Source organism: Orbilia oligospora (genome assembly GCF_000225545.1).
Source record: "Orbilia oligospora ATCC 24927 unplaced genomic scaffold scaffold00080, whole genome shotgun sequence".
In the NCBI taxonomy this organism is placed as follows: domain Eukaryota; kingdom Fungi; phylum Ascomycota; class Orbiliomycetes; order Orbiliales; family Orbiliaceae; genus Orbilia; species Orbilia oligospora.
In genome coordinates, this window is record NW_011645637.1 from 1,534,137 (window position 1) to 1,559,994 (window position 25,858).

Genomic DNA, 25,858 nt, shown 5'->3' on the forward strand with positions numbered 1-25,858 from the left:
TGCAATTGATCAACCCTTCAACTCTCCAGCTAGATCAGCCTCGTACGATCGCTACAACCACCTTACAAGCAAATCAGATAGCTTCACTTATACGCTTCGCACACGCGCTACGAGCACGTTCAAACTCTATCAAAATGCTCTCCATTCGTCACGTTCTCGTCTGCTTCTTCCTGCTCCTCACGCAGGTCTCAGGCCTCTTCATTCTCCCAATAATTAAGAGTCTTTTAGCGGCCGAAGCCCCCGACGCAATTAAAACTCAGTATCCCAGCAACCAATGTCTATCTATCAATAGAGGCGAACTACTGTGTTGTACTGCGGCTCTTAGCGGCGGGTTCCCTGCTGTCCAGGCGCTATCTGCAACTGTGGGCTATTCCTTGCCGGCTAACACCTTGAACGGTTTCCTTTGTTAGTTATACCCCAGGCCTACCGGCCTATATCATCAGCCGTTGATTAGATATATATATATATACTAAACTTAGCTATATCTTCGCAATGCAGGTGCGCCTAGTGGAACGACAGCATGTCCTGGAACTCAACTTGCCCTCTGCTGCCAGGTTCCTCAAGTTGTGAGTTCCCACCCCACTTTACCGATACATATCGGTAATCATTTTTCACATGATTTATATTTGCTAATATACGTGTATATTCTCAGTCAGAGATTTGGGGTCTTTGGTGTCAAAGTGCACTCTAGCACATGTCCCAATCCTTAAATCCACATATCGATCGATATATCGACATATCTTAGCTTAGCTATTTAAACAGGCGCCGTTTTGTTACATCACTGTCTGGATACTCTTTCTTCCGTGTCCTTAATTAATTAGTCGGCATAATTGCTAGCGCTAGGTCCAATCATGGACCAACCCCTTCTAGTAACAGAACAGAATATCAGGCATAATCAAGCTCAAGAACCTTATGCAATATGCGCAATTATGATATCGATTGTATCGTGTGTGTTATGTCAATTAAATTGTCGCGTGGTTTGGTTACACGAAGTTTCTCAGCACAAAATGGTTAAATAAAATACAACGCAACACCATGCTTTTGAGGTTTCGCTGGTTGCATCTAGCTCAAAGTCTTCACAATGCATGCACGGAATTTAAATAGGCATAGATCGATAACCTTCGATAGGAAGTGCACAGTTAAGAATCACTTTAGTTCATTCTTATTTCCTTCTGGCTGTTTAGGCTAATTAATTAGCTGATTTGAGTGATTTTGTACAATTGTGGATCTTGGTGTTGATACGTGGGTCTCGTGTTTTCTGGTTTATGAGACCAGTTGATATTCTTATGCTACCTCAAAATGTAATGTGTTATTGATCCGCCTATGATAAACATATCTGCTCCGGCGCGGCCGATGGTAGGTGGAATGCTGTATTACAAAACTGGTAGATTTGTACAGAGTACTAAGATAATCCAACTCTATGGATGCTATTCGTATCCTATCTTAGAACTCAGTTGGGTCTAAGCCGAGATAGGGGGTATTTCAAGTAGAAGCTCCTTCGCAAATGCCGCCGCAGAGGCCGCCGCATAGCCCTGCCACAGATCGTTTTTGTGACTATCCGAATAGTCAGATATTCCTCGAACGACTAAACAAGGGATGATATTCATTAAGCCCGCCGCCTCCATCTCGAAACATAAAGCACGGCATTCACGGCTTATTTTGTCCCTCGTAGGTCCGTGCCGTACTACTTGACCGCCGGATGCTATGACGCCATAATGCACATAAGAGTTGTTATCTTTTCTCGGTGGGCGACTAACCAGCTTGCTCGTATCGCATAACTTGCAGGATATGTTATCTTTGATATGCTCGTAATCAGCATTGAAAAGATAGTCGTTTCCCTGTCCCGGGTGACTGAGTCTATCGTCTGCTTTTTGAGCGTTTAGGACATGCTTGTTTAAAATGTCTCTCAGAGCCCTTGGGTGCTTTGCTTGTATGCTTGACACAGCGCTAAGCAGTATGTCAGGAGGTTTTCTCAGCGACCCAGTGTGAATAAATGCCCCTCCTTCTACCGTTTTTCCGAAGTCGTATTGAAATGTACCACCAGAACTCCCCGTTGGAGTGCCGACAACGACGTCGCCCAGGTGGAGGTCGGTAGAAGAGTCAGCTACTCCAAGTTCGTCACGGGGTATCCCGCCTCCTATGCCGACCATCAAACCGAACCTCAGAGCCGGAAATCGAGCTTTCATTCTGGTCCCAACTGCCGCCGCCGAAATATTTCCATAACTCCCGGCAGGTAGGCACGCAACAACAACGCTATGATTCCCGATCCGACCAAACTTGTAAATATCATTTTCTAAAGGACTCATTGGAGGTGTTTCGTGTAATTCATCTAAGAAAGCAGTCGCAGCAGCAAGTTCGATTGGAATCGCGCAAATCCATCCGATGGTGTATCTATACCCCCCATTTCCGTCAACACTAGGAGAACCGAGCACCTTTTGTGCAGCATCCTTGTATCTGCATTGTCCACCTGAGCTTAGGTGGTTTCGTCTGCCTGGAGTGGAGCATCGTGAGAAATAATTTAATCCTGGGGGTAGGGGTCCAGCCGTGGTAGCTTGGCTGCTATTCGGTATGTCTGGTTCGAAGGTGTCGTTGTCGGCAAGCCCATCGAAGAGTGTAAGATCAATCGGCCCTGGGTCAAAGTTTTCGGGATTTCCGTCGGGGCAAGCCCATGACAATGTAAATAAATTCTTCAGCGGGGCAACGACGGATTGGTACAAGTTATCCCGTACTCGAGTGGGATCAACTCCTAGTTTGCATTTATCGGGCTTTACACAGATTTCTATCACCTTTTTTACAGCTTGGTAGGTTGCCGACCGACTTCCCCATTTTTCAGAGTTAATGATGATACCAGCAGTTATATGGTCCGCATTCTCGCGCGGTTTGCCATCCGCATCGAGGAAGTCGTCTGAGTAATGGTCTTCGATATTTTGACCCAGTTCTATCTCTAGGAGCATGACCCCTAGAGCTAGGATTTCGGGGAAAATGTGAGACCTTTTAGGGGATAAATAATTCGACGGCGCCGTGGAGACTCCTAAATCAGCCGAGATAAACGGTTTATGATATAACCGGACCTTTTGTTGCATCCTGTCAAGGCATTGTCGCATGAAGTGTACATTATGCTTCGTCCAGGCTTCAGCCATCCAATCCGAATCATAGAACTGCCAGACTGCTTTCGAAAGGAGGTAAGAAAGAAGTAGTTTGCGTTGGTTGTCACTCCTCAGACTAGTTGATGCTAGGACATCTGCAAGGGATATACTCGGAGTCCGGAGGGAGAGGTCTCTTTTACTAGGTGCTAATTCGAGACCATCGTCGAAAAAGCCGCGACTGGAGACACTGAGATTCAACCGGCCCAGTTCTCGCGATCGAATAAGACCACAAAAGTCTCGGATCTTGTCCCCACTTCTCGCAAATCCTAGGGACTTATATTTCTTAGTAGAGATGTCAACGTCGGATCTAATCACACTATAGTCCTTTAAAGACTGTCACTCCAAGATGCCTGCCCTGCAGGTATTTGTGTAATGATACCCGATGTGGGGGGCTATAGACAGCGGTCCATCCGATTGAAACCAGCTGTACAATGCGAGAGACTTGGAGTGCCAATCTCTCGAGGACCGGAGTGTATGACTTGTCAGCTATTAGCTCGTCATATGCATTCAAATGGAAGACATACCTCTCAAGAAATACCCGTATTTGAGCCTCCTTCCATTCATTCTCTTCGTTATTATTAATGTGTTGGTGTTGGAAAAACAGTTCAATCAAGACACCATCTGAGCCTGCTGGAGCCGTCACAATATCCGGAGCGACGTTTACTTTGAAATGGCTGTTACTAATGGAAACGGAGCAACGGCAGGTCTGGCAAAGCATTGAGTAAAGGCACTGGAGGCACTCGGTAGTCTCATCATTCGACGCTAGCCTCGGGTTCGATGCGGTGAGATCTGAAAATTCAGGTTCAAGCGGTTCACTCTTAGTGTTAGCGAATGCTTTAAACGTTTTTAAGAACTTCTTTCGGTCCTCGCTTGCGTCGTTGCTCAGAGACTTAGCTAGGCGTTTAATGGAATCCCGCGCATGCTGTGGGTTTTCGTTTAATGCGAGAATGAAGCGGTGGTGATATATTTGGCTATCAGGGACTTTTGGCTTCTTGAAAGTCGGCCACTGTATATTAACGCCACTTGTCACTAAACTGAACACGACCTATTTATTGTATTTGAGTATATTTGCCTTCGCCAGTCTTTCGAGATCGATGAGAAGTCGTAAAATCCTCGAACCAGTCGGAGAATCTGCCGCATCCAGCCGCTCCTTCACATGCGACAGTGTTAGGGAGAGCGAGATTAAGAAACTGTCATACTGAAATTGCCTTTTCAGAGAATTGCATTCTTCGCTGAGTACCACCACCGCTCTGGTAGCAAAGGTAACTATAGTATTTTTGTCTAATACGAGATCCTGGTCGGCTGGGAGACTATGGCTGGGAGTAGCCGGTCGCGACGATCGTGGCCTTGGGGTTGTTGCACCTGACCGAGTTGAGGACCCCCTCTGTGCTTGCCGGATAAGAGGTGCCATATACTTGAGTCGAATCGGAGTACGTTTTGACGCTCGGTCACGACGCTGTCCTTAGTCTTATCGTTTTGGAGTCGGCTTGAGCAATTGGGCGATTGAAGGGTTTGGACCGCCCCTCTCGTATAGCTCGAGGAAAGGCTCTGCCAAGACCGAAATAGAAGGCTGTTGACAACAGACATATGCATCCAGCATCTGCAGCTGCCCCTCTCCCAGAAATTTTAGCGACCTTGAGTTTAACTGATCTAAACCCAACCATTCGCCAACATCGGATCCCGAATGTAGTTTCAAAAGAAACTAGTTCAATCTTCAAATTCTGATTCCCGCTGCGTCTAGTCTGTGCGCCTTTGAAGGTATTCTTGGCACCTCGGGCAATGTTTGTATGGGTATATATTTACCATTCACTATTACATTTTGATTGAGAGGCGGGGCTCTTTGAGCGGCAGCCACGCAAACTTACGTCGTCTAAGCTTAAGCTAGGATCCAAGCCCTCGATGGCCGTTCGGTGCGGTGCTGCTTCATCTACAATTATTCGCTCTACGAGTTTATAAGCGTACGGGAAAACCAAATACCACGAGAGTTGGGGCGAAACCCATATGACAACATGGACGAAAGCACCAATATTTCCCGGATCGCGAGCGAATGCAAAACAATCTTCGCGGGCTGCATTTCAACACCCGGCATGGGGGAAGAGGCTTGGGTCAGGTCTGCGCAAGGCGATTTTAACCTTTGGTGTCTTGGCATTAAGGCAACTAGTTCCAACAAGTCATCTCTAGATTATCGTCTTAGGGAAAAGCCAGATGTGCGAGAAGATATATGTGACCTAATACGAGGCTTGATAAACTCGCTGCAGAAGTGCCAGCGGTTATTAATAGGTGCGTTCAGAACAGCGGTATATCCGGCTTCAGTTCTGATCGTAAAGCACTACTGATTTCGGCATTGGCTCACAGGCACTGAGGGGGAGAACGCCCCAGAAGACTCGCGTCCGGATAGCCCGCAAAGTATTGAATCATGGGAAGCTATGTCGGATGAGTCTAGTGGCACAAGTTCCCTCTCTGGTGGCGGCGACGTTTCAAACCCAGTTCTCTCAGAGAATATCTCTTATATCAAGACAATCCTGAGTCAGCTTGCAAGGATCTCTGTTGCCATTCGAAAGTCTGGAAACAGATATCGGTTTGAGAAAGCGGATGCCGCCTTGGATGAGAAGGATTATGATGAATTTCGACAACATCTAACCGCTATCATTCTGAGAGGGTTTGAAGACGATGACTCCAAAAATCTCACTGCGGTTGAAAAGGCGCAAAGAGTTTTTGACTCTAGTAGGCTTACTAAGGCCCAAAAACGGCTAATCCATCTCAATATCCTCCGCAAGCATCGAATTGAATTTGTGAAAAGATCTCGGGGTTCAAAACCCCATCAGAATGCTGATACACAGCAGACGGAATCAGGACCAATAATGATGAGGAAACCCACGGAAGAGCCAACTGTCGATTCCAAACCATGTTCCTATCAGCCCATACGTAGTACTACTACCTCCCGCCCATTACATCAACCCCCAAGGAAACTTGCTCCCTCGGGTGTTTTCACGGCTGCTGTTACTGCCACAGAGATTGGCTCCAAGTTCGATATCAAAGGAATTCTGGCAACAAAGTCTACATCAGCGGTCACTAAGATGACAAAGATAGGGGCTTCACAGTCCTATCCTCATTGTCCAGACCCCCGATTAGATGGATCATTAAGGTGCCCATACTGTGACGACTTCCTGCCATCAGAATTCTCGGATCCTAAGCGCCAGGATAATTGGAGGTAGGGTGGCCAGTATGCATATGATTTTCTCCGAAATCTAACCCGCTCACCATGTTGCCATACAGATTACATGTCGTCCAAGATATAATCCCATATTCGTGTATAATAGACGGCTGCGATACCCCTGATGAAATGTATACAACTGCCGAACGCCTGCTTACACACATGCTCGAGAAACACTCAACAGCGCGCTGGACCTGTAGCTACTGCGTTTATAGTAAGGGGATCAATGGACTCTCTGACACTGAGCCAAACTGGTTTGATACTGCTCAGGAATGGGACTTGCATATGGCAGCAAACCATGGCGAAATCGTTCCGTCTAATCAAAGGGATACTTTAGCTGAACTAAATAAGGAGCTGACGATAGGACCGTTATCTTGTCCCCTTTGTGAGTTTACCACCGACTCTGCGGATACAAAAGTTGACAACCACATATTGCAACATTTACACGAATTTTCCCTCAGAGCTCTCCCTGAGGACGTAAAGCAGAAAGGCGATAATCAGATTACCACGTCCCAGGCATCTGGATTGCTCTCACACACGCAATCGGACCATATTGGCGTAGCTATGGATCAGGAGTGGCCGATGGTAGCTTTGGAAGAGCTCGAAAGCTCCTTGAAGAGAGTTTTGAATCTACACCCCTATGTAGATAGATATCCTCCACCCACCTTAAAGCATTTGCCGCCGGATGCAAATAAGGCCCTGACCGAGATTTGGCAACTTAGGTCATATAGGCTGAAAACGACCCTCGATGACTTAAATAGTGACCTTCATGATGTTAACGGCATGGAGTGTGTTTCTAGTATGCTCGATGGGATCCCTGAAGCAATAAGGGAATTAAATTCAATTACGGGGATGGACTTAACTTTACCATTTGTTAATTATAGTAAGGTTCCCTTATATACATCATACTCAAGGGTTATACTTGCTGCCCCAACTGCTACAACCATATTTGGCTGACAAAACTAGTCCAAAACAGCCCGACACATGTTTCAGTGCCGCCTTTAGTTTGGAGCCCTACTCCCCGCGACGAGATACTCGATGAAGTTGAGAGTCTTTTCATTTGCTCTCAACAAGACTCTATCCGTGGCAAACAGTCAAGGCTTGCACTCGTCGGCCCAAAGGGGGTCGGGAAAACTGCAATTGCCAAGATGTTCGTGGATAGGATGTGGGAGCAGTCTGAAAACCGTTCTATATTTTGGGTGGATGCGAGCCTTAACTCTAAGATTGATCGTTCATATGAAATCATAGCACGGACGCTTGGTGTCAGCCTAGATTGGACCGGCTCCGGCTCCGATCTGATTAGGCATCTTATAAACCACCTCGCTTGGACGTTCAGCGGCGAATGGCTGATCGTCTTTGATGGCTTACAATATCAGACAGCTGCATATTTGACTTTCGAAAATCTATTGCCGCAGGGACTAAGAGGGCATCTTCTGTTTACGACCTCAGATCCTTCATGCTTAGCGCTTTTCGGTACTGTGAAGACCATTCAGATTCCAGAACTCAGCAAAGAGCAGCAAGCATCAATCGAACTCTCAGAAACAGAAATCAATGATTTAATAATAGAAATAGACAATTTAAAAGCGGAGAGGATCAAACTAATAATGGAAGCAGATGAGTTGGAGACAGAAACAATCGATCTAACAATCGAACGAGATTCTTTGATACGAGAAGTAGATCTTTTGAAAGCAGAAAGAAATCTACTCGAGACCAAAAAAAGAGAATTCGCATTAATAGGTAATATCTATTTTCAACTTGAAGAATTACAAGAGTTTAATGAAGGGTTATAATAAGCAAACATTTCCCCCAATTTTGTGAGAATATCCGAGAGGAATTGGTGACTTACTAAGAATTTTCATCCTATATAGGCTTCTGGCACCACCAAAAAAAATCCTTCTGGAGCTTAACCTCAGAAGGGCGAAAACTGAGAAAAGAGCAGACTGGAAGAGCTCAGGCTTGGAGAAGCTAGGCGTCAGAAAAAGCCACTGCAAGCATCAGACAAATTCTGGGGAACAGACAGAGAATCATTGTTACATAATCATGCCACGTGACTAGCATGTGACCCAACGGTCATATTATGTAACCCACCACGTGCCCTCACGTGGTTCCTGTTCAATTCAATAACATCACTAATTAACAATCAGACGGCAAAGAGTTACAAGTATGGGGGGCTTTCTCGGAAATAATATAGGTAGGAATCGCATCGTGCGCGTGCATGAGGAGTATCGCTCCTGTCGAGGGAAGATAGATGTGTTGTGCCTGCCTGTATGTAAGTGGGGAGTGGGAGACTGAGTTTACATCCTCGAGAATATTAATTATTACAACCACCACGGCCCGGATCCCAGCTCACAAGAGGTTATGAACCCAAAAGCATAACTATCACGACATCAAAAAACTTAGAACGGCCTAAGAGGATTTCAAGGATAAAAGGCTCGGCAGTGACCCTCGAACCCAGGGTCAGCCAACTCTAACTGAAATCTTGACAAGTCCATGGCCATATGGTATCATAGATATCATACCAGGCACGATCACAAATAACACAAACAACACATACAGGAAAAAAGTAAGAATAAACAGATTTGCAACAAGAACGATATATACACAATGACGTACCGTTGGCAAAAATCTGAAACGGAAGGAGGCTCAGAAACGGACAGCGAACTAGATCTCGAAGATAAGGGTTGCGAAGATATACAAACATCGACGAAACTGTCGGAAACAGAAATAACTAAATTGCTGATGGAAAAAAACTATTTGAAAACGGAGAGGAACATTCTGATAATAGAAAACGATGGTCGGAGATTACGAAAGAACCATCTGATACTAGAAAGAATTAATTTGACAACAGAAAGAGAGGGTTTAACAATGGAAACAAGCGGTTTGAGGGCGGAAATAGACTTCTTGACAGCAGAAAAGGACCGTTTGGAAGCCGAAAAAAAAAGAGCTCTCAAAATTAGGTAATAAATACTGTTGAAATTAAAGGACATTAAAGGTTTAAAATTTTACGATGGTGTTAAAAAGAAGCTAAGAATCTTGATCTTTTATAGGTTTCTGGCATAGCCAAAAAAAATCCTTCCAGAGCTTAACCCCAGAGGCGCGAAAACAAAAAAAGGAAGCCGACTTGGCCAAATCCGTCAGAGGCGAACCCGTACAGTCTACTGGCACCACACAGTCTGCTATTGAAAATAACGCCAAAGTGGCCGCTGATCATACACCGGTCAAAATCGATGGCAGTAGTCGCTGATAATAATGATAATGGCACCGCTCTGCCTGGCGCCATCATCCAGTTATTTGGTATGAGTCCGACCTATAGTTCCCCACAGCATATGTTTCCCAAGTAAGCTCACACCTACATGTCCGTGCTAGCTGAGGAACCACACACTCGCCATTAATTAACCCAATCTAAGTTTCCCAGAAATGGCGACGCTACGGTAGCCGCTCCAAAAATATTTACAGAAACAATCATTATGCAAGTCATCCCACAAGCTGGCTGGAATTCCTTCTTATACGGACTGCCTAGCCGACCGAATTTTCTAAAATTTTCTGAGTGAGCAGTGTTCATCGCTGTGAAAGATATGGGACGGTACCCGAGGCTTAATAATTTATTGGGGGCAGAGCTAGGCATAAATAGTCGACAGTTTCATTTTACTATAGTATCGCGGTATAGATTGCCTATAGGATACGGATAACAGCTTACATTTGAGGTGTTGGGGCTCTATGAAGTTGATGCCGGGTTACCCTTGCTAAAGCCGTCTATAATTAAGCTTAATTAGATAGAGTGAGTTTTAGTCCGATCAAAGAAAGAATTCGATACGATGCTTTCGAGACGATGGTGATGACGGAGCAATTACTTCAGGGCCAATGTCAGCCAAAAGCTGACGATGCTCCAGGGTACTTTATTGAACATCTTACACATCTGCACCATCAGTGAATGTTCTCTTCAGATTCGGTAGAACCCCCCCTCCCGGATCCCACCCCCTCCAATAGCCTTTTATTCACAGCGATCTCTTCGAAGTCATTGACACGCGATCGGAATCGTTCAGATGTATAATTACAATCTTGACTTTTAACGATTATATCTTCATTCATGTGCGTATTCGTTGCAACTAAAGCATTATTGAGCTATACACCACGTCTGTAGGGTGAGATCAATTCAGATTTAACACCTTTTACCTACTTCTCAAGACCACAGGGAGATTATCCATCTTAAGATTCAAGTTTGCGAAGAAAGGGACGTAATATACTACAAATCTGAGACTGTATATTATGGTACATCATTGAATCTAAGTTTTTAGAGGTTTCTGTGTGACAAAATTTCGATACTTTAATATCCTACGAGATATCGAAAATTAACATCAACATAGCCTGAGCTAAAATAATATAGCCAAACTCACCGCGATTCAATCTTCGTCAGGCAACGATGTCCGCTCCTAATATCTCATTGACTCTCTACTACCATCCCGAGTGCCCATTTGTCCACCGGGTTCTCACCACTCTCCGTGAACTCTCCCTCCCGTTTGACACAGTTTTTGTCGATCTTGATGTGCCCCGCTCGGCAGATTACTTGGCCATAAATCCCCGCGGGACCGTCCCGGCACTCAAATTCAGTTCCCCGGATTTCCGCAATGGCAAAGAAACGATTCTGACAGAAAGTCTCGCCATAATTTATTTCCTCGGGAACCTTTTTCCGAATCATTTGCTTCCGGCAGCCCCATCAGCCGGGGTAGTCACTGCTGTGGCTCGTACGAGCATCTTCTTCTTCATTAATGCTTGGGAGAATAAGATTACGCCATTGTTCGACAAGGTATATATGGCAAGCTTTGGGGATGAGAAAGAGGCGAAAGAAGTCGAAGATATGGTAGTAGGAGCTATTGAGAAGGAGATTGATCCCTTGTTGAAAAGGCAGGATGAAGACGGCGGAGGAGCGTTCCTTGGAGGGAGGGAAAAATTCACGATGGCTGAGGTAGGTAAATACACGGCAGTAAATGAGAGTGTTTAAGCTGGTCGCACGTCGATAAAGTCTCCTCTCCCCATTTATTATTCGATTCCATTGCCTTAAGCCTGCTAAGTTGTATCCTCGAATTTAGGTTGTAGCGGCGCCAGTCATCCTTCGGCTCTTCGCATTCTGTGACGGCGGACTACTTCCGCGATCTTTCAAGGCGAATCTACTTGCGCTACCGAATTTTGGAAAATGGGCAAGTGAACTAGTTAGAAACGAAAGCCTGTTGAGAGGGTGGGACGAAGCTGGTTTTGTGTCAGGGTCAAGGACGAAGCTGCAAGAGTTCAAGGAGGGGAAGTTCAGGCCAAAGATTTGTACGCAATAGTACTTGTTTTGCAATTTGGAGCATCGAGAAAAACGGTAGCCTTGCGAGTGATATGTTGTCGCATGCAAACAATTTGTACGGTGCATGTGAAACGCTACACCCACGTGTATAGTTAGTCACCTCATATCCTGATTACGAGCATGCATTTTGTTGCATTTCTTTTCACAAAAGTCCTTTATTTTTGTTGATCAGATTGCAGAAATCGGGGGTAAAATAAACATAGGAGGCCAATTTTCCTGTAGTTAATCAAAAAGATACTGATTTCTATATATATATTGTTAGGTAGGGTGGTAGATTCATGAAGGTATAGGCCAAGGGCAGCTACAAACGTATGGAATTTCTCCCCATTTGCTTTATTTGCAACTCATCGAAGGTGGCTATGACAAAATCGCGTACTAAAAATCTATCATAATTTAAACATAAAATATAAAAGGTAGGGCTTCGTCTACGGACTAGTTTCATGGCTTTGCGCAACTCCCGCTCTTACAAACAAAATCATCCGAACAGTCGTTCTCGTCTTTGCATGGAGCACCAATGCAGTGACCTTCCCACGAGCAGGTAGTTGTTGGTGGTTTGGCAGTGGTAGTAACAGTAGCCAAAGTAGTAGATGGGCTTGGGTCAGATCCAATTCCAGCTGCATCCCTGATATCGTCGAGTTTGGTTCCGATTTGAACCTTGTAGATGTAAGTGTCAATCACAGTCTCCTCACCTCTGTAAGCACCAAACTTAGGATCCGACTGGCCAGCCCAGAATACACCCTTAAGTGTCTTGGTGGCTGTCCCGTTATCGTTTAATGTTTGGCGGACACCATTCCAGTAGAACTGAAGGGCGCCGTCGGTCGTGGAGGTGTTGATGACGATCCCAACACGATAAGTTACACCGGTCTGAAGCTTTTTACCCCATTTGGCAACCTTCTTGCTATTGGTGCCTGGTGCCTCGTAAATCAATTCCCTATTCAAAGGAGGAACGGGTAAGTATAATAATTAATACGCAAAATAAAGAGTCTCGCGCGATGTAGTAGCTTATTGGGAGAATTGACTTACAAAACATCATTGTTGAACTCGAGGTTGAGAGGAACATTTTGCGCCGCAGCATTTTTGTACTCCTTCCTAAGTTGGAGCGAATTTTGTCAGCACCGGGTTCTTGAGGTTCAATTTGCGAGGAATATATGGAAGGGTAGAACTAACCATTGCCAAACAACGAGGTTATGGGTGATAGTACCCAGGGAAAACGTGTACCCGATGAAGTATGAGGTATCCTCCTTAGTCTTGTCCTTCAGCGAATGATATTCGGCCCTGATGTAGCCAGCCTTCCTGTGAACGTGGGCTGCTTGGACTCCCTTCGGGTCCTTATCGAGCTTGATATACAAGTCTTTTGTATTTGCAGAGATGGAATCACCTCTGGCTTGTTCTAGATTAAGAAGGCCCAAGATTGATGGGTTATCACCTCTTTGAGCATCAAAATCGAGAAGGAGGGTCGAAGCTCCTAGGTTAAGGAGCGACAAAATGGAAACCGCTTGAGAGAGAGAAAAGGACTTCATTGTGACGGAATCTTCAGGATGTTAGAGGATTGATTTTGCTGTGGATAGCAAGGCCAACATCAGTAATAAAGCCATGAAATACAATCTTTATATAACAATGCGGCTTCATCGAACGAAAAAAAAAAAAACACGCGCATTGCTGAGAAATGTTAAACCTCTCTTCATGAATTAAGGGATACACCAATCAGGGATGTTCTAACCGTGTACCACGGGATATTAGCTAATACACGAGCACATGCATTCCTCAGGATGCTCCCACGGTCAATTTTCGTTGGTTCGTGAAAATTTGAATAGTCAGCTTGTAGCCACACCTAGCTGGCCACCCCCCTGAATATCTTGTGAAGTCTTAGCACCCAGGAATTTCTAAACCGCGGAAAGTTACCTCGGTTCGTGACAAGGCAATCCCGGGTCTTACTGTTGCATTCTATTTCGCCAAGAGATGCTTATTTTGTTTCCTGCTGCCTGTTGGATTTACGGATTAGGCGGGTGGGTTCCAATGCCTTGCATTCAATTACACCAGATCTCAGGGTCATGACGAAAGTCAATCGGGGGAATGGCGCCAGATCAGACTGATCAGGAGCCACCGTAGGTCTGAGCGGCATCCTCAATACCGGTACTTCGCAATTTGATCTGGGCATTCAGGGACGGTCCGAACCGGTGGTATTAAATTAAGCAATAGGCTTTATCTTGTGCGACTTGGCCTGGCCATGGCCCACACCTGCGGCTGTACCTAGACGATCGACGAGCCTTTGGAAACCGTTGGAATCGCATTTTGTGTTGTCGGTTTGCCTCATAATGTGCCCGCTGGCCGGCATAGTACGGGACTCAACTACTGGCAGTCTGGCTGTACATTTATATATATACAGCCGTGTAATGGATACCGATTACCGATTCCTGTTAGCTAGGCGCAAGGGTCCTTCTAGAGTTACAAAAAAGAAGCCACTAAGTTAGTTTCGAGTGTAGTTATAGGCAAGGCCAAAGGTTTCAGTTGGGTGTGACAGCGTTTTGAGGAAATTGGCAAAGAAAATACTAAGCATTCGGATTGGCCTTAATGAAATTGAGGCTACAGGGTGGTATTAAGTACGATGTAGCTTGTCGGTCCGAACCTCCAGTTTGTGGTCGCATGGCAAGCTCTTGTGCGGGGTTGAACAACACAGAAGATATTCATTTTGACCCACACGCACAACGGATACTTTGCAGCTGTGGGATATCCATAGCCCTAAGCTCAGCTAAGCCAATTGTTGCTGCGTGTTAGCGCTACCAAGGCCCCTCTTCTAGTACTACTGTGTAAATGTCGGTATCTTCAAGGTTTTGAATTATTTTCGGTTTAAAAATGGTGGCAGCGTTGCCATTACAGATCAATACGAGAGGCCCGCCTCGGGCAGAGGGAATATCAGGGGCTAGCAGTCCTTATCCTGAATCGCTGACAGGGCCAAGGACACCCCGCAGACCGCAAACCAATTCCAACTTTTCAAAAGACTCGGAATGCTGGAAACAAGCCAAAGAAATCTTTCAAAAACAACTTCTTTCCAAATACGATGGCACCGACAAGGTCCATGAGATCCAGGCCCGAATTCACGATTTTCTGCAGGCTCGGGATAATCTTGACGGGACACTATACCAATGCCAAAAGCTCCGTCGTTTGGCTGAGAAACGATATGAAGGGAAGATCGGTGGGTTTATTAGAGTTCTACAAGATGTTAGAGACATTGGAGATCCTATTTTATCTGCGGCGCCAGACATTGTTGGCGTGGCTTGGGGAACATTCAGCGCTTTGATTGGAGTACGTGCAACTCTATATTCTGGACACATATCATATGCCCATGGCCAGTAGAAAAATGCAAATAACTGCTATGTCTCGAACCAGAGCTAATTGAATATTCTGTTGCCGAAAGATCGCCATTCACGACATGGACAATTGTGACAATATCTCAGATACCTGTGTCACTGTCATTACCATCATTCTGACCTGTCGACTATATGAAAATCAACTCATAAACATGGATGATGGCGGCTCTGAAAACCCAGCAGGAGAGTTCGACGGCGACCGGCAACTTCAGGAGCAATTGCTTTCCGCAATTAAGGAAGCTTTGGTTGGTAGTCTCGAATTCTTTTGGCATGCCACCAAAAAGTTTACGGCCGAAGCTCCCACTCGGAGAGCGGAAGACAAGAAAAAACTGAAATTCACAAAGATTAGTAGGTTACGAATGATCACCATTTAACAATTTTCTGTATCAGTTGAATTCTTCTTGAGGATTTGCTAACTTTTAGAGCCGTTGCAGAACTATTCTTTCGAAATATCTTCGACGCGGAGACAAAAGAAAAGTATGACGAGTTGATCACCCACTATGGCGCGGTTAAAGAGAAGGCAGGTCTAGCCTTCCAGGAGAAAGTCATGACATTCCTCCGCGGTAAGTCATAGTGAATATGTAGGATCTCACCGTTTATATAGCTATTTTGATTGACAATATTTCTAGCCATCCGCAGGCAAGACAAGGAACAGATATCTCGCTTACAAGATTTGATATCGACAAACACCGACAGTAGGCTAGCCTGTATATATATACTCGATAACATAACTGATGAAATGCTGACCACAAATGAAACTTGCAGCAATGACTGAAGGGTTGAAAAGAATCGAAAACTCGATGCACGCTTACATGGTGCAGCTAATAACCGGGGTCGGGGTGGTATCGTCCACCGTCGTAAGCGCAAAGGAAGGTGTAGATAGGCTTGTTGATGAAAAAAACGTGAAAGCATTTCGTAATTATATCGAAGGCTATCGCAAAAGGTTACAGCCAAACGAAACGCACCAGATTCAGCTCGACGCCACCTTGCAGTCGTTAAGATATGGGAAAGATCATCTGTGCAGTTGGCTATTCGATAACGAAGCATACAAGTCGTGGGAACGAGAACCGCCAAACCCTGTTCCAATGGACCAACAGGATAATACAAACATGGCGGTATTAGAAACCCGCAAGCGTTCGGACGGCCCTTCGGCTGCAGATGGCCTCGTCCCACAGATGCTCCTTTATGTTAAGGGGCTCGCTGGTTTTGGGAAGTCAGTTATGATGGCATTGACGATACGACGACTGAAGCTGAGACTAAGAGGGGAAATACCAATCAATGAGAGCACTTCATTCATAGTTAAGCCAAAAGATCAAGCATGGCTGGAAACACAAAGAGCTACCGCCACAAAACAGGATAACAAACCTTTAGTTCTCTTCTGGTTTTTCAAAAAAGGCCTCGATGCAACACAACGCAAGGAGCAAGCTACATCTAGTCTTCTCGCTCAGATATTTGACGAAAGGAACATTGAGACTAATCAAGAAGTCGAGAGATTCGTCCAAGCAATCCAAAGTTTAGAAAGACTTCAGCCCCAGAAGAAGAATTGTTCAAATGACAAAGAAGGTGACCAAGCTGAGAGAGATCAGGTCAAGAAGAAGGAAGGCGAAGAAGCCGAACGGAACTTTTCTCGCCTCTTAAGTAATTTATCGAAGATTGAGCTGATAGCAAAAATCATAATGAAGACGGTTTATATCGTGGTTGACGGTTTGGATGAATGTTTGAACTACGACACGTCAGATCTCGTTCCGGAGTTAATTCGGTTGAGTCGGTCGAAAGAGGTCAATATAAAAGTGCTACTCTCGAGTCGAACAGACATAGGTATGGAGCGCCACTTTTGGAAGAATCCGGAGGCGGAAAAACAGCTTGCGGCGATAGATTTAGAGCATGATGATTCAACCGATGATTTGGAATATGCTGCTCGTCTTAGCTTCTTTCATGAGAGAACATATGAAGAAACTACGATGCTAACAGTTACCGAGCTGACGAACTCGCGTGACATGGTTGAATACCTTAATATGTCGCTGCGACATGTCATGAAGCAACGGATGCCCCGAGCCTATCATCCAGACAAAGGAGGAAAAGTCAGTCTACGTCTCAAAAGCGGACGGCTACGAAACGAGATCGAGGCACTAGTCCAAAAGATTCGCTCCAAATCAAAGGGCATGTTCACATATTGCGCGATGGTCATAACGAGCCTTGAACAACCGTCAGAGTTATCGTTGGCTGAGCGTTTGGGTGATTTGCCGACTGGGATGAACGAACTGTATTCCCAGCAGCTTGCCTCACTAACAGACGCTGAAAGGAACCTTGTAATGCTCGCGCTCCGTAGAATAATGTACAGCCCTTCCGTCCTCAACACGATTGAAATTGCTGAGCAGTTTAAGAAGATTTACCTGAAGGAAGGGGAAGTGGAGGATGGCGTGAGTGGAGACGACTATAATGATTGTGGCGACGAGAGCCCTGAGAGCAGCATAAACGGCGACGATATCGATGTTGCCCCTAATCACGGCCAATCAGAACAAAGCGAAATTAATACGGAGGATGCATTGGAACACCCGAAGGACGCCTCGGAGAAGAGCTTTAGGGAAGAGCAATTTGAACGTGCTATGCAAAATCCTGAGATTTTTGCTACCGTCAATCATCTGAGTGTAGCGGGAAGGGACTTTTTCAAGTTTTTGAATGACAAAAGAAACATCAATGTCATTCATACAACGGTTCGAGAATGGTTCGAGAGAGAAACTAGAGAGGCTGCAAAGAAGGACTATAGCATTCGAGACTTATTCCGCGTTAGAGAAGACAAAGAAAAGGGTGATATGGTGTTAAGATTACGGATCCCGAGTAAGCATTTCGCACTCTTTTTGGTTCGCGCTAGCTGCTCACGAACGTTCTAACTCGGTGCAGAGAGGTACGCGCAGGCGGATTTTGAAGACGAAAAACATACTGAACTTGATATTTTAATCTACTTACGTGGGTGACCCAGCCTACTAGGCTCCTATTAAACGTCGAATGACACAAGAATTATTTGACTGACACGTATACGACGGCTATAGTTCAGGTCTTGACGAATCAAAAATTTCAGCAAGCATACTTGCCCAATTTCCCTGATGAAGATGAAGCTATTCTAGAGCCTAGGGAGAATGAGCCGTGGCGAGGGGAAATTGTACATTGGACTCACCACATGCGCCGTGTCGGGGAACTTTGGCCACCAGAAGAGCGGACGACGAAAAAGTGGCATACTATGAGAGAGTACCTTCGAAAGTTGTTACAACCGGAGATATTTAAGCGGTGGGCCCTTCAATACGGGTTGCAAACGGGTGTCGACCTTAGTATGATCCGGGGCTACGCTGTTGCCTCTAGGCCCGCCATTACTGGGAGTGTCTTTGGACTAGAGGTCCTCATAGATTTTCTGCTCAAGGCAGAAGATCTCCAGCACGAGATAACCTACATAACGCCGGCAAAGCACACTATTCTCCATTACCCAGCCATATTTAGTTTCCCAGAGCTCGTCCTAGAAGTAATCAAGCGAGGAGTGGCTATAAACGGCCATTGCACTTGTTCTGCGGACAATACTGCATTTATGACGTGCCTTAGAGAGGTCGGATTTTTTGACCTGCATGCAGAGTCATTGGATACAGAAGGACAAGACAAAAGAGACAAACTGATACAGTCACTGAAGTATATGATTGAAAATGGGGCTGATCTCAACATGCCTCTCACCAAAGCTCCTCAACTACCCCTTCAAAGGATTATCGCGATTGGAGATTCAAGTTTGTTCGAGCTTGCTTTAAGCCGGGTTGATACCATGGTTGTTGACTTAGAATTACGCGATGATAACCAAAGGACAGCACTACATACGGTCCTCTCAAAACGATGCAAGCTACCCAACAATTTACAGCTTGCCTTTGCCAAGAAGCTCCTCCAGAAAGGTGCAAATCCGAATGCGGAGGATAAACATAGCAGGACGCCTCTATACAAAGCAGTTTCCGCCAAAAACCTCGACGCAGTGAGACTCCTCCTCGACTACGGACACAACGTGGATTTTATGGTCAATGATGATGACGTGCATGGAGAAACCGCACTTACAAAGATTGCAACGGAGGCCAGCACTCCGGAAGACCTTAAAATTATCGATTTCTTGGTCGAGAAGGGAGCTAACCTCCAGTATTTGTCCACGTGGAGTGGGAGAAATGCTCTCTGTACCGCGATTTATTACGAAAAATGGGCTGCGGTCGATTCACTCTTGAAGAAACATAAGAAGGTTTATGGTGAAGTATATACCGGTCTTAGCCAAAAGGATGCCGACGGAGAGACTATCCTCCATCGGGCCGTCTCCGATGAGAATGGCAGGGACATGATAGATCATATCCTCGGAGCTCTGACGCCGCTTGAAAGCAACACATTGTTGGAAGAGAAGGGAGGGATTCAGCAGATGACACCATTCCATAAAGCGATTGACAGTGGATACCTGAATCATGCCGCCTACCTTCTTGATTTCGGTGCTAGCCCTTTTGCTGCCGATTCGAAAAGCATGGCTGCCGGGTCGCGTTTCTTACAGCAGTTCGTTAGTTCTGAAACCTTCCCGCAACCCGACACCCCGCTGTTTATTGCACATCGAAAGTTATTCCGGGCTTTTGCTTTTGCGCCAAACTGCCGTGGATACGACCAGATATTTGACGGAAGCAGCAAAGTACTAGAATCGTACCTAAATCTAGAGCTGGATCCACTCGTACCGCTTGAAGATGGCTGGACTGCTCTTGATTTCGCGTATGCCTTCGGTAAACAATCGACGATGCAAGGACGGGTTGCGAATTATGACCATATGATCTCGAATCGACTGCAGGAGTGGAGAAGTATATTCAAACCGCTTCAACAATGGGGAGTTCAAATGTCGCATGCTGGTGCTGAGATATCCTCTGACGGTCTTACTTGCAGCGTGCGGGTTTGTCAAGACGGGACAGAGGAGCAGAGTGAGGTAAATGCAATGGAAAAAAGTAAGCATACGAAGGTCTTTTGCGAAACTCCATTACTAATACTCATACACTTGTAGAAATCGCAAGGATTCACACCAACAAGCCAATCGCTCCATACGATGAGAATTTCTACTTCGAAGTACAAATTTCGGTCGATGAAGAGAATGGGGGGTGAGTACTTTGACTCTTTTATTTGGAGCTAATTATTGACTTTATTTCAACAGAAAATTCGAGATCGGGCTTACGAGGGATCCTTACATCACCGACTTTCTTCCAGATTCTGAAAACGAGATGCGACATAAGTTCTCCGAGGCAAGCAACAGCGATATTTTCGGCTGTGGCTATCATCAAAAAGAAGGTGTCATATTCTGGACTGTGAATGGTATAGTCGTAAAATCTAGTCGCGAAGGTATTCGTGGTAAACTTTATCCTATATTCGCAGGTCTGGGGATATTTGTTGTGAAAGCGAATTTCGCCGGCCCATTTCAGTGGCATCGATATCACAATGCCGAAGAGTTGGATGTTGATTCACAATAGCTTTCATTCCAGTCTGGAATATAACTATTCATATGTAAGCACGAAACAAGTAACAAAAAATGGATAAGACAAGGGAACATAGGATCTAAATATGTAGCTCCAGGCTATAAGAGGGGTTAACGTTGTCTAGCAAGGATATTGTGGTTGGTCTTACCAGGGCACGGCGAACATCCAATCTGGTCCTTAGCTTCGCATATGCATACTCCCAACACAACCAAAAATATTTGAAATTATCAAAAATGTAAAAAGCGGGATTTTATAACAAGAGTAACTTCAAAAGGAAACCGTGTGAATGTTCATAGCTCCAAGATAATATTCATCTATGAGTACTCAGGCACTTCAGCAGCTAGTAATTGTTAGTTAAACAAGACTTATGTGGCGAGAGCGTCATACTTGTAAGCTCGTTGCTTCCCTCGGCATTCTACTAATTTGCGGAGAATATAAAATACCACACCACAACGCGATATCTGGGGTATGAAAAACAGGCTATGTTCCTCTCTTTGGGTCGACGAAAACTTCAAAAGTTAATATATTTAGCACTAAATCATGTGCGCCTTCACCAACTTTACGAATGTGCTATTGTGGCATCAATAGATAGCATAATGAACCCCACTGACTTTCGCCCCTTGGCACCAAGGCATGGAGCGGCTGGGTAACCAAGGCAATACGAACTTATAGACGGCTTGAAGATCATGAAGCAATGAATAAGTTTAGATTACCCTTAAAATAGACCTCAAGCTTAGTAAGGAAGGTTAATAATCCATAGAAATTACAAATAGGAGGGTTATGTTGGTACAGTACTCAAGTTGGGTTTAAATTTTCTGCTTCTTTGAATAATGTTGGGGAAGTTTCTGATCTGCTGAAGGTTCATGCTGAATTCTCAAACTTGTCAACGAAATAACTTCAACTCTTTTTTCCCGAATCCAATAGAATATTTATGTATATTTTGCGTGATACACTAACATTTTTAAGTTGATATTGTAGAACGTAGGCTGAGTAAGATCTAGATATTTCGAATTTCACGTAGGAAGCGTCACTGCCAAGTAATTCACCCGTAAATATATATTAAGTAATCGTACTCACAAAGAGCTGTTTGAGGTCGGGATAAACCGCGCCAAGCCTAAAGTATAATATTCAGCCAAACGCAAGCGCGGCTTCAACGATCAACCTCCAATGAAAAGGCTGGGATTTTCCGGATCAACGACAAACGAGCGGCTTGTAAAAGTATTCTAGGATACCAATCGTCAACGTTGACCTGAGCTTTATACATATCGTGTACATATATCGAACTTTGATGTATGTGATTTGACAGCTTTAACAATGTATGTATGGTGCAGATTGCAGGCCCGTAATTTTGGTCGTTGCCCCAACACTTCCAGATGCGGTAATAACCTTGATTAGGTCAAAGACGAGGAGAGACCCGTCACACGACACCTCAAGCCAAGTTTAAATGGATATTTCCATTCGCATTCTCCAGGGTTTCAAATTGACAATTGATCGAGTGGGAATTTCAGTCCAGGTCCCTATCAATCTTATTTGACATATCTAGATTGTGGTAAAATAATTTGTTTCTCCATACATACTAAGTATACGTCAAACATTTAGGCGGCCGGGGGCCACCAAAACGAAATGCATACTTCGTACCAATGAGAATCTTGATAGAATAGTGCAAGTGCATATTGTCGCATCTTAAGCCTAAGCTAACTTCTAAAACATGAATTTCGGGGCCGCACTTACAGAAACCCGAAGCATAAATAAAGGCAGATATCCCATAAGGTCCTCTTTCTCTCCCACTATCATTGGCAGCGATATTCATCTTTATCCTAGTAGAAATCTTGAGCATTATATTTTAGTACTCTAGTTTCCGCACACTCGCTCCTAAAGATCGAAATTTGATATTTAACTTCAAATCGCAATAAATAAGTCAGACAGTCAACATGCTTCGTAAGGTTACCGTTCTCACTGCGTCTTTGGGCGCTATTTCAGGCGTGACTGCCATCCCTCTTGCTGCCCCCGAACCCGCCCCGAAGGCTGAGGCAGTTGCGGCAGACTACGGGTATCAAGCTCCTCCTCCACCAACTCACTGGGTGCCAAAGGCATACCAACCCTCGGGGCACCCAAAGGAATACAAACCATACCAGGTTGGTAAACACAAGCCGGAGCACAAGAAGGAACGAGGCCATAAGGAGGAGCGCGGACGCTCCCGCTCCAAGTCTCGGTCTCAGTCTCGGTCTCGATCCCGCTCGCACTCGCACTCACGCTCCCGCTCCCCGCACCACTATGCACCGGCGCCAAAGGGATACAAATCATACCAAATCAAAAAGCGCGGTCCGGAGCCAAATCCAGAGCCTGGGCATAAGGAGCACCGTGGACGTGGGCGCTCCCGCTCTAAATCACGATCACGATCACGATCACACTCCCGCTCCAAATCACACTCACGATCACGATCCCGCTCGCACTCACGCCCCCGCCCCCCACACCACTATGCACCGGCGCCAAAGGGATATAAATCATACCTAGTGAAGAAGCGCGGTCCGGAACCAAATCCAGCACCAGGGTATAAGGAAAACCGTGGACGCTCCCGATCGCGCTCCAAATCGCGCTCCCGATCCCGCTCCCGATCCAAGTCGCACTCTCGATCGCGTTCCCGATCCCCACACCAGCACGCATTGGCACCGAAGGGATACAAATCATACCAAGTCAAAGGCCACAAAAGCGAGCCAAAGCCAAAGCCAGAGAAGAAGAAACATCGCGGACACTCCCGCTCCCGCTCCCGCTCCCGTTCCCGCTCACATTCTCGCCCACGCCACCCATCGCCCTCCCCAAAAGGATACGGATCTTACTACTAGCCGCTGAATAAAATGCTCTGGGTATATTAAAGATAAGCAACGTTAATATGAAATTAGAACTCCGGCTGACTAAATAGTAGTGCCTAGAGCTGCACAAGTCGAAAACCATGCACGTACTATCAGACTCTGTGCAGTAATTCTTTGCTACCTATCGGCAGATAAACTCAAGCGCTGGGATTGGGAAACACATTGTGGGTGTTAGCTCGACAAAAAATATTTCTAGGCAGGGAAAAAAAAAAAAGTCGGAAAAAAAAAAATTAACACAAAGGTTTCGGGGAAGATTTAGCAATTTTTGGGTACTTCGACCTCGGTCTCTATACTCTCCTTAATGGCATTTTGCAAGTTTTTACTGTGGTCCAAAGTATTGGCCTACCATTTTTACACCTTCACACTCTCCTTAACATAACTTTCATAGTCGGATCCAAGGCGTAGCCTGATCCTTTAGTGGACTAGTTGAAAAAAAAAAAAAGGCCCCTGAGGCTTTGATTAACCCTAGAAGTAAAGCATTTCTCAAAGTATCAATCACGCAAATAAATGACTTAAATACAGTAAGATCTTTCGAAATTTCATGCTTGACAATACAATAGCCAAGGCTGAGGTGTAATAATTTGGTCGTCCTTCGGCCCTTTCAGAGGATGTTGACTACCTAGTTTAAGCCTAAGCTATATAATTTAAATTGTGGTTTATACGTCATTACACTTTGTAGCAAGTGAAACTATGAATCTGTATTTAAGCGGACGAAAAATGAATTATAGGCAAGATCGAAAAGCATGCATAAGAATGCATGATGTCCCACCACGAGTTAAAATAGAAATTTTCAGTTATCATCTATTGTCTTGCTTACGGCTGAGGGACCAATTGTTATTGACTGTGCCCTTCCTAGATATACGTAGCGTAGGGCAGACGCTTATATAAGCTTATAGGTTCACTTGGCAATTCCGATGAGGTTCCACATGTCGCATTAAGGATAGTAACTAGCTTGCTAAATAAGTTCGTACTCTCAACAGTTCTAATAATAAGCTTAAACCCTGCCTTGATACTCGCACATTGGGCATCGTGATATAATATTACCAAAAAAGGGTGCCTGCGCAGCCGGTGCAGTGGCCTGGCTTAGCAACAACTCTATATATGTATATAGTTCTACATAGACACCGATTTTTGTTTTGAACAATATGTGACGTATAGCTCTTTGTCTCGTACCTAAACCTTGAAGTATAGCTCCCTTGAAGGACACATGCACATTGCTCCTTTGTTATAGTGCAAGTTCGATCGATTCATTCATCCATAGAACATGAAATATCGAAATAGCCGGAATCTAGCCCCAGGTGCTTGGCCATATTAACATTAACATGTTTGCGTTCGAATCCATGGTGCCAGATATAGGGAAACTTGCAGCCGAGTCTCGACGTTGGTTTAGTGTCGAGACCAGGAAGGAAGTTTGAGGCCGCGTTGAGATATCGAAAATACAACACCTTCAAATTAATCCAACACGTGTGATTGCATCGATTGTCACCGTGTTATCCCACTTCCACGATCGCCCTACCAGATCAAAGCTTCACAGAGCCATACGTGAGCATAGCATAGGATTGAATGATCGTAATAAAGCTGATATTGCATCAACAATACTCTGAGTTTTGAATTTTTAGAGTGGCTCGTATATACACTAGGCGTTGTGCATGTGCCTTGGGATCGATGTCGCGTGGGGCTCTCTAGTATGTACATATGTAACGGGCCTCTCATGACAAATCTAAAACAATATACCCTTAACTAATCTAAAAGAATAAAAATGATCACAAGCCTTCGCACTCATAGTCGTAGATGCAAGTTCCTAACACTCGCGGGACCGACTCAACACAAACCGCAGGTACTGATGCAGCACCGGTAGCAATTTGCTAGATATAGAGATAGCAACTGACAAGTTGCTGGTACGCAGGGAGCAGTTATAGCATATTTGCTTTGACATCCTTGTGAGCAGTATGAATACCCGGGGGTTCCCACTGGACAGCCACGCTTTTCGAGGTTGGCTGCAAATTGTTAGGACATTTGCCTTAGATCTAAATTCCAAAACCGAATCGGAGTACTTCTTACCTCTTTCAATAGGGGATGCCGTGACTGCGGCAGCAAGAGCCAGGGTGAAGATGAAAGAAGCTTTCATTGTATCTGGATTGGTAGGCAAGATGTTCTTAATAGCATGGAAATTTGGATTGATGTTGGTATTGAAATCGACGATACGGCGCAATCCTGAGGAAGTATTTCGCAATGCAATATCCGGAAACTGTTGTACGTCACAGGGTTAGTTTATATAGTCGAGAATTGCGGCTTTTTTGCCCTTTGAAAATCTAGATAATATGTATTCTAGGAAGCAAACTCGCTAAGGTGACCCTGACCAAAATGTGTCAATAATATAATATATAAGCCTATGCCTAAGCT

The 25,858-nt window shown here is 45.0% G+C and overlaps 7 protein-coding genes across 7 annotated transcripts; 5 read left to right on the forward strand and 2 right to left on the reverse strand.

Annotated features, from left to right (window-relative positions):
- Positions 1-1,460: 1,460 nt before the first annotated feature.
- On the reverse strand, positions 1,461-4,557 carry AOL_s00080g429 (uncharacterized protein; the record flags this gene model as incomplete). Its single annotated transcript, XM_011124804.1, has 3 exons — positions 1,461-3,453; positions 3,671-4,175; positions 4,266-4,557. 3 exons carry the CDS (start codon positions 4,555-4,557, stop codon positions 1,461-1,463), a joined length of 2,790 nt encoding a protein of 929 aa, XP_011123106.1.
- A 598-nt stretch (positions 4,558-5,155) lies between these two features.
- On the forward strand, positions 5,156-8,150 carry AOL_s00080g430 (uncharacterized protein; the record flags this gene model as incomplete). The annotated part of the gene is made up of 4 exons (XM_011124805.1): positions 5,156-5,426; positions 5,502-6,357; positions 6,423-7,243; positions 7,327-8,150. The coding sequence occupies 4 exons, from the start codon at positions 5,156-5,158 to the stop codon at positions 8,148-8,150; spliced, it is 2,772 nt and encodes a 923-aa protein (XP_011123107.1).
- Positions 8,151-8,964: 814 nt separating this feature from the next.
- Positions 8,965-9,604, forward strand: AOL_s00080g431 (uncharacterized protein; the record flags this gene model as incomplete). The annotated part of the gene is made up of 2 exons (XM_011124806.1): positions 8,965-9,280; positions 9,408-9,604. The coding sequence occupies 2 exons, from the start codon at positions 8,965-8,967 to the stop codon at positions 9,602-9,604; spliced, it is 513 nt and encodes a 170-aa protein (XP_011123108.1).
- A 1,176-nt stretch (positions 9,605-10,780) lies between these two features.
- On the forward strand, positions 10,781-11,684 carry AOL_s00080g432 (uncharacterized protein; the record flags this gene model as incomplete). Its single annotated transcript, XM_011124807.1, has 2 exons — positions 10,781-11,323; positions 11,448-11,684. The coding sequence occupies 2 exons, from the start codon at positions 10,781-10,783 to the stop codon at positions 11,682-11,684; spliced, it is 780 nt and encodes a 259-aa protein (XP_011123109.1).
- Positions 11,685-12,142: 458 nt separating this feature from the next.
- Positions 12,143-13,224, reverse strand: AOL_s00080g433 (uncharacterized protein; the record flags this gene model as incomplete). The annotated part of the gene is made up of 3 exons (XM_011124808.1): positions 12,143-12,635; positions 12,728-12,793; positions 12,872-13,224. The coding sequence occupies 3 exons, from the start codon at positions 13,222-13,224 to the stop codon at positions 12,143-12,145; spliced, it is 912 nt and encodes a 303-aa protein (XP_011123110.1).
- A 1,333-nt stretch (positions 13,225-14,557) lies between these two features.
- On the forward strand, positions 14,558-20,579 carry AOL_s00080g434 (uncharacterized protein; the record flags this gene model as incomplete). Its single annotated transcript, XM_011124809.1, has 9 exons — positions 14,558-15,007; positions 15,120-15,420; positions 15,507-15,635; positions 15,702-15,767; positions 15,838-17,910; positions 17,974-18,039; positions 18,123-20,063; positions 20,120-20,213; positions 20,267-20,579. 9 exons carry the CDS (start codon positions 14,558-14,560, stop codon positions 20,577-20,579), a joined length of 5,433 nt encoding a protein of 1,810 aa, XP_011123111.1.
- Positions 20,580-22,516: 1,937 nt separating this feature from the next.
- On the forward strand, positions 22,517-23,428 carry AOL_s00080g435 (uncharacterized protein; the record flags this gene model as incomplete). Its single annotated transcript, XM_011124810.1, has 1 exon — positions 22,517-23,428. One exon carries the CDS (start codon positions 22,517-22,519, stop codon positions 23,426-23,428), a length of 912 nt encoding a protein of 303 aa, XP_011123112.1.
- Between the last annotated feature and the right edge of the window lie 2,430 nt (positions 23,429-25,858).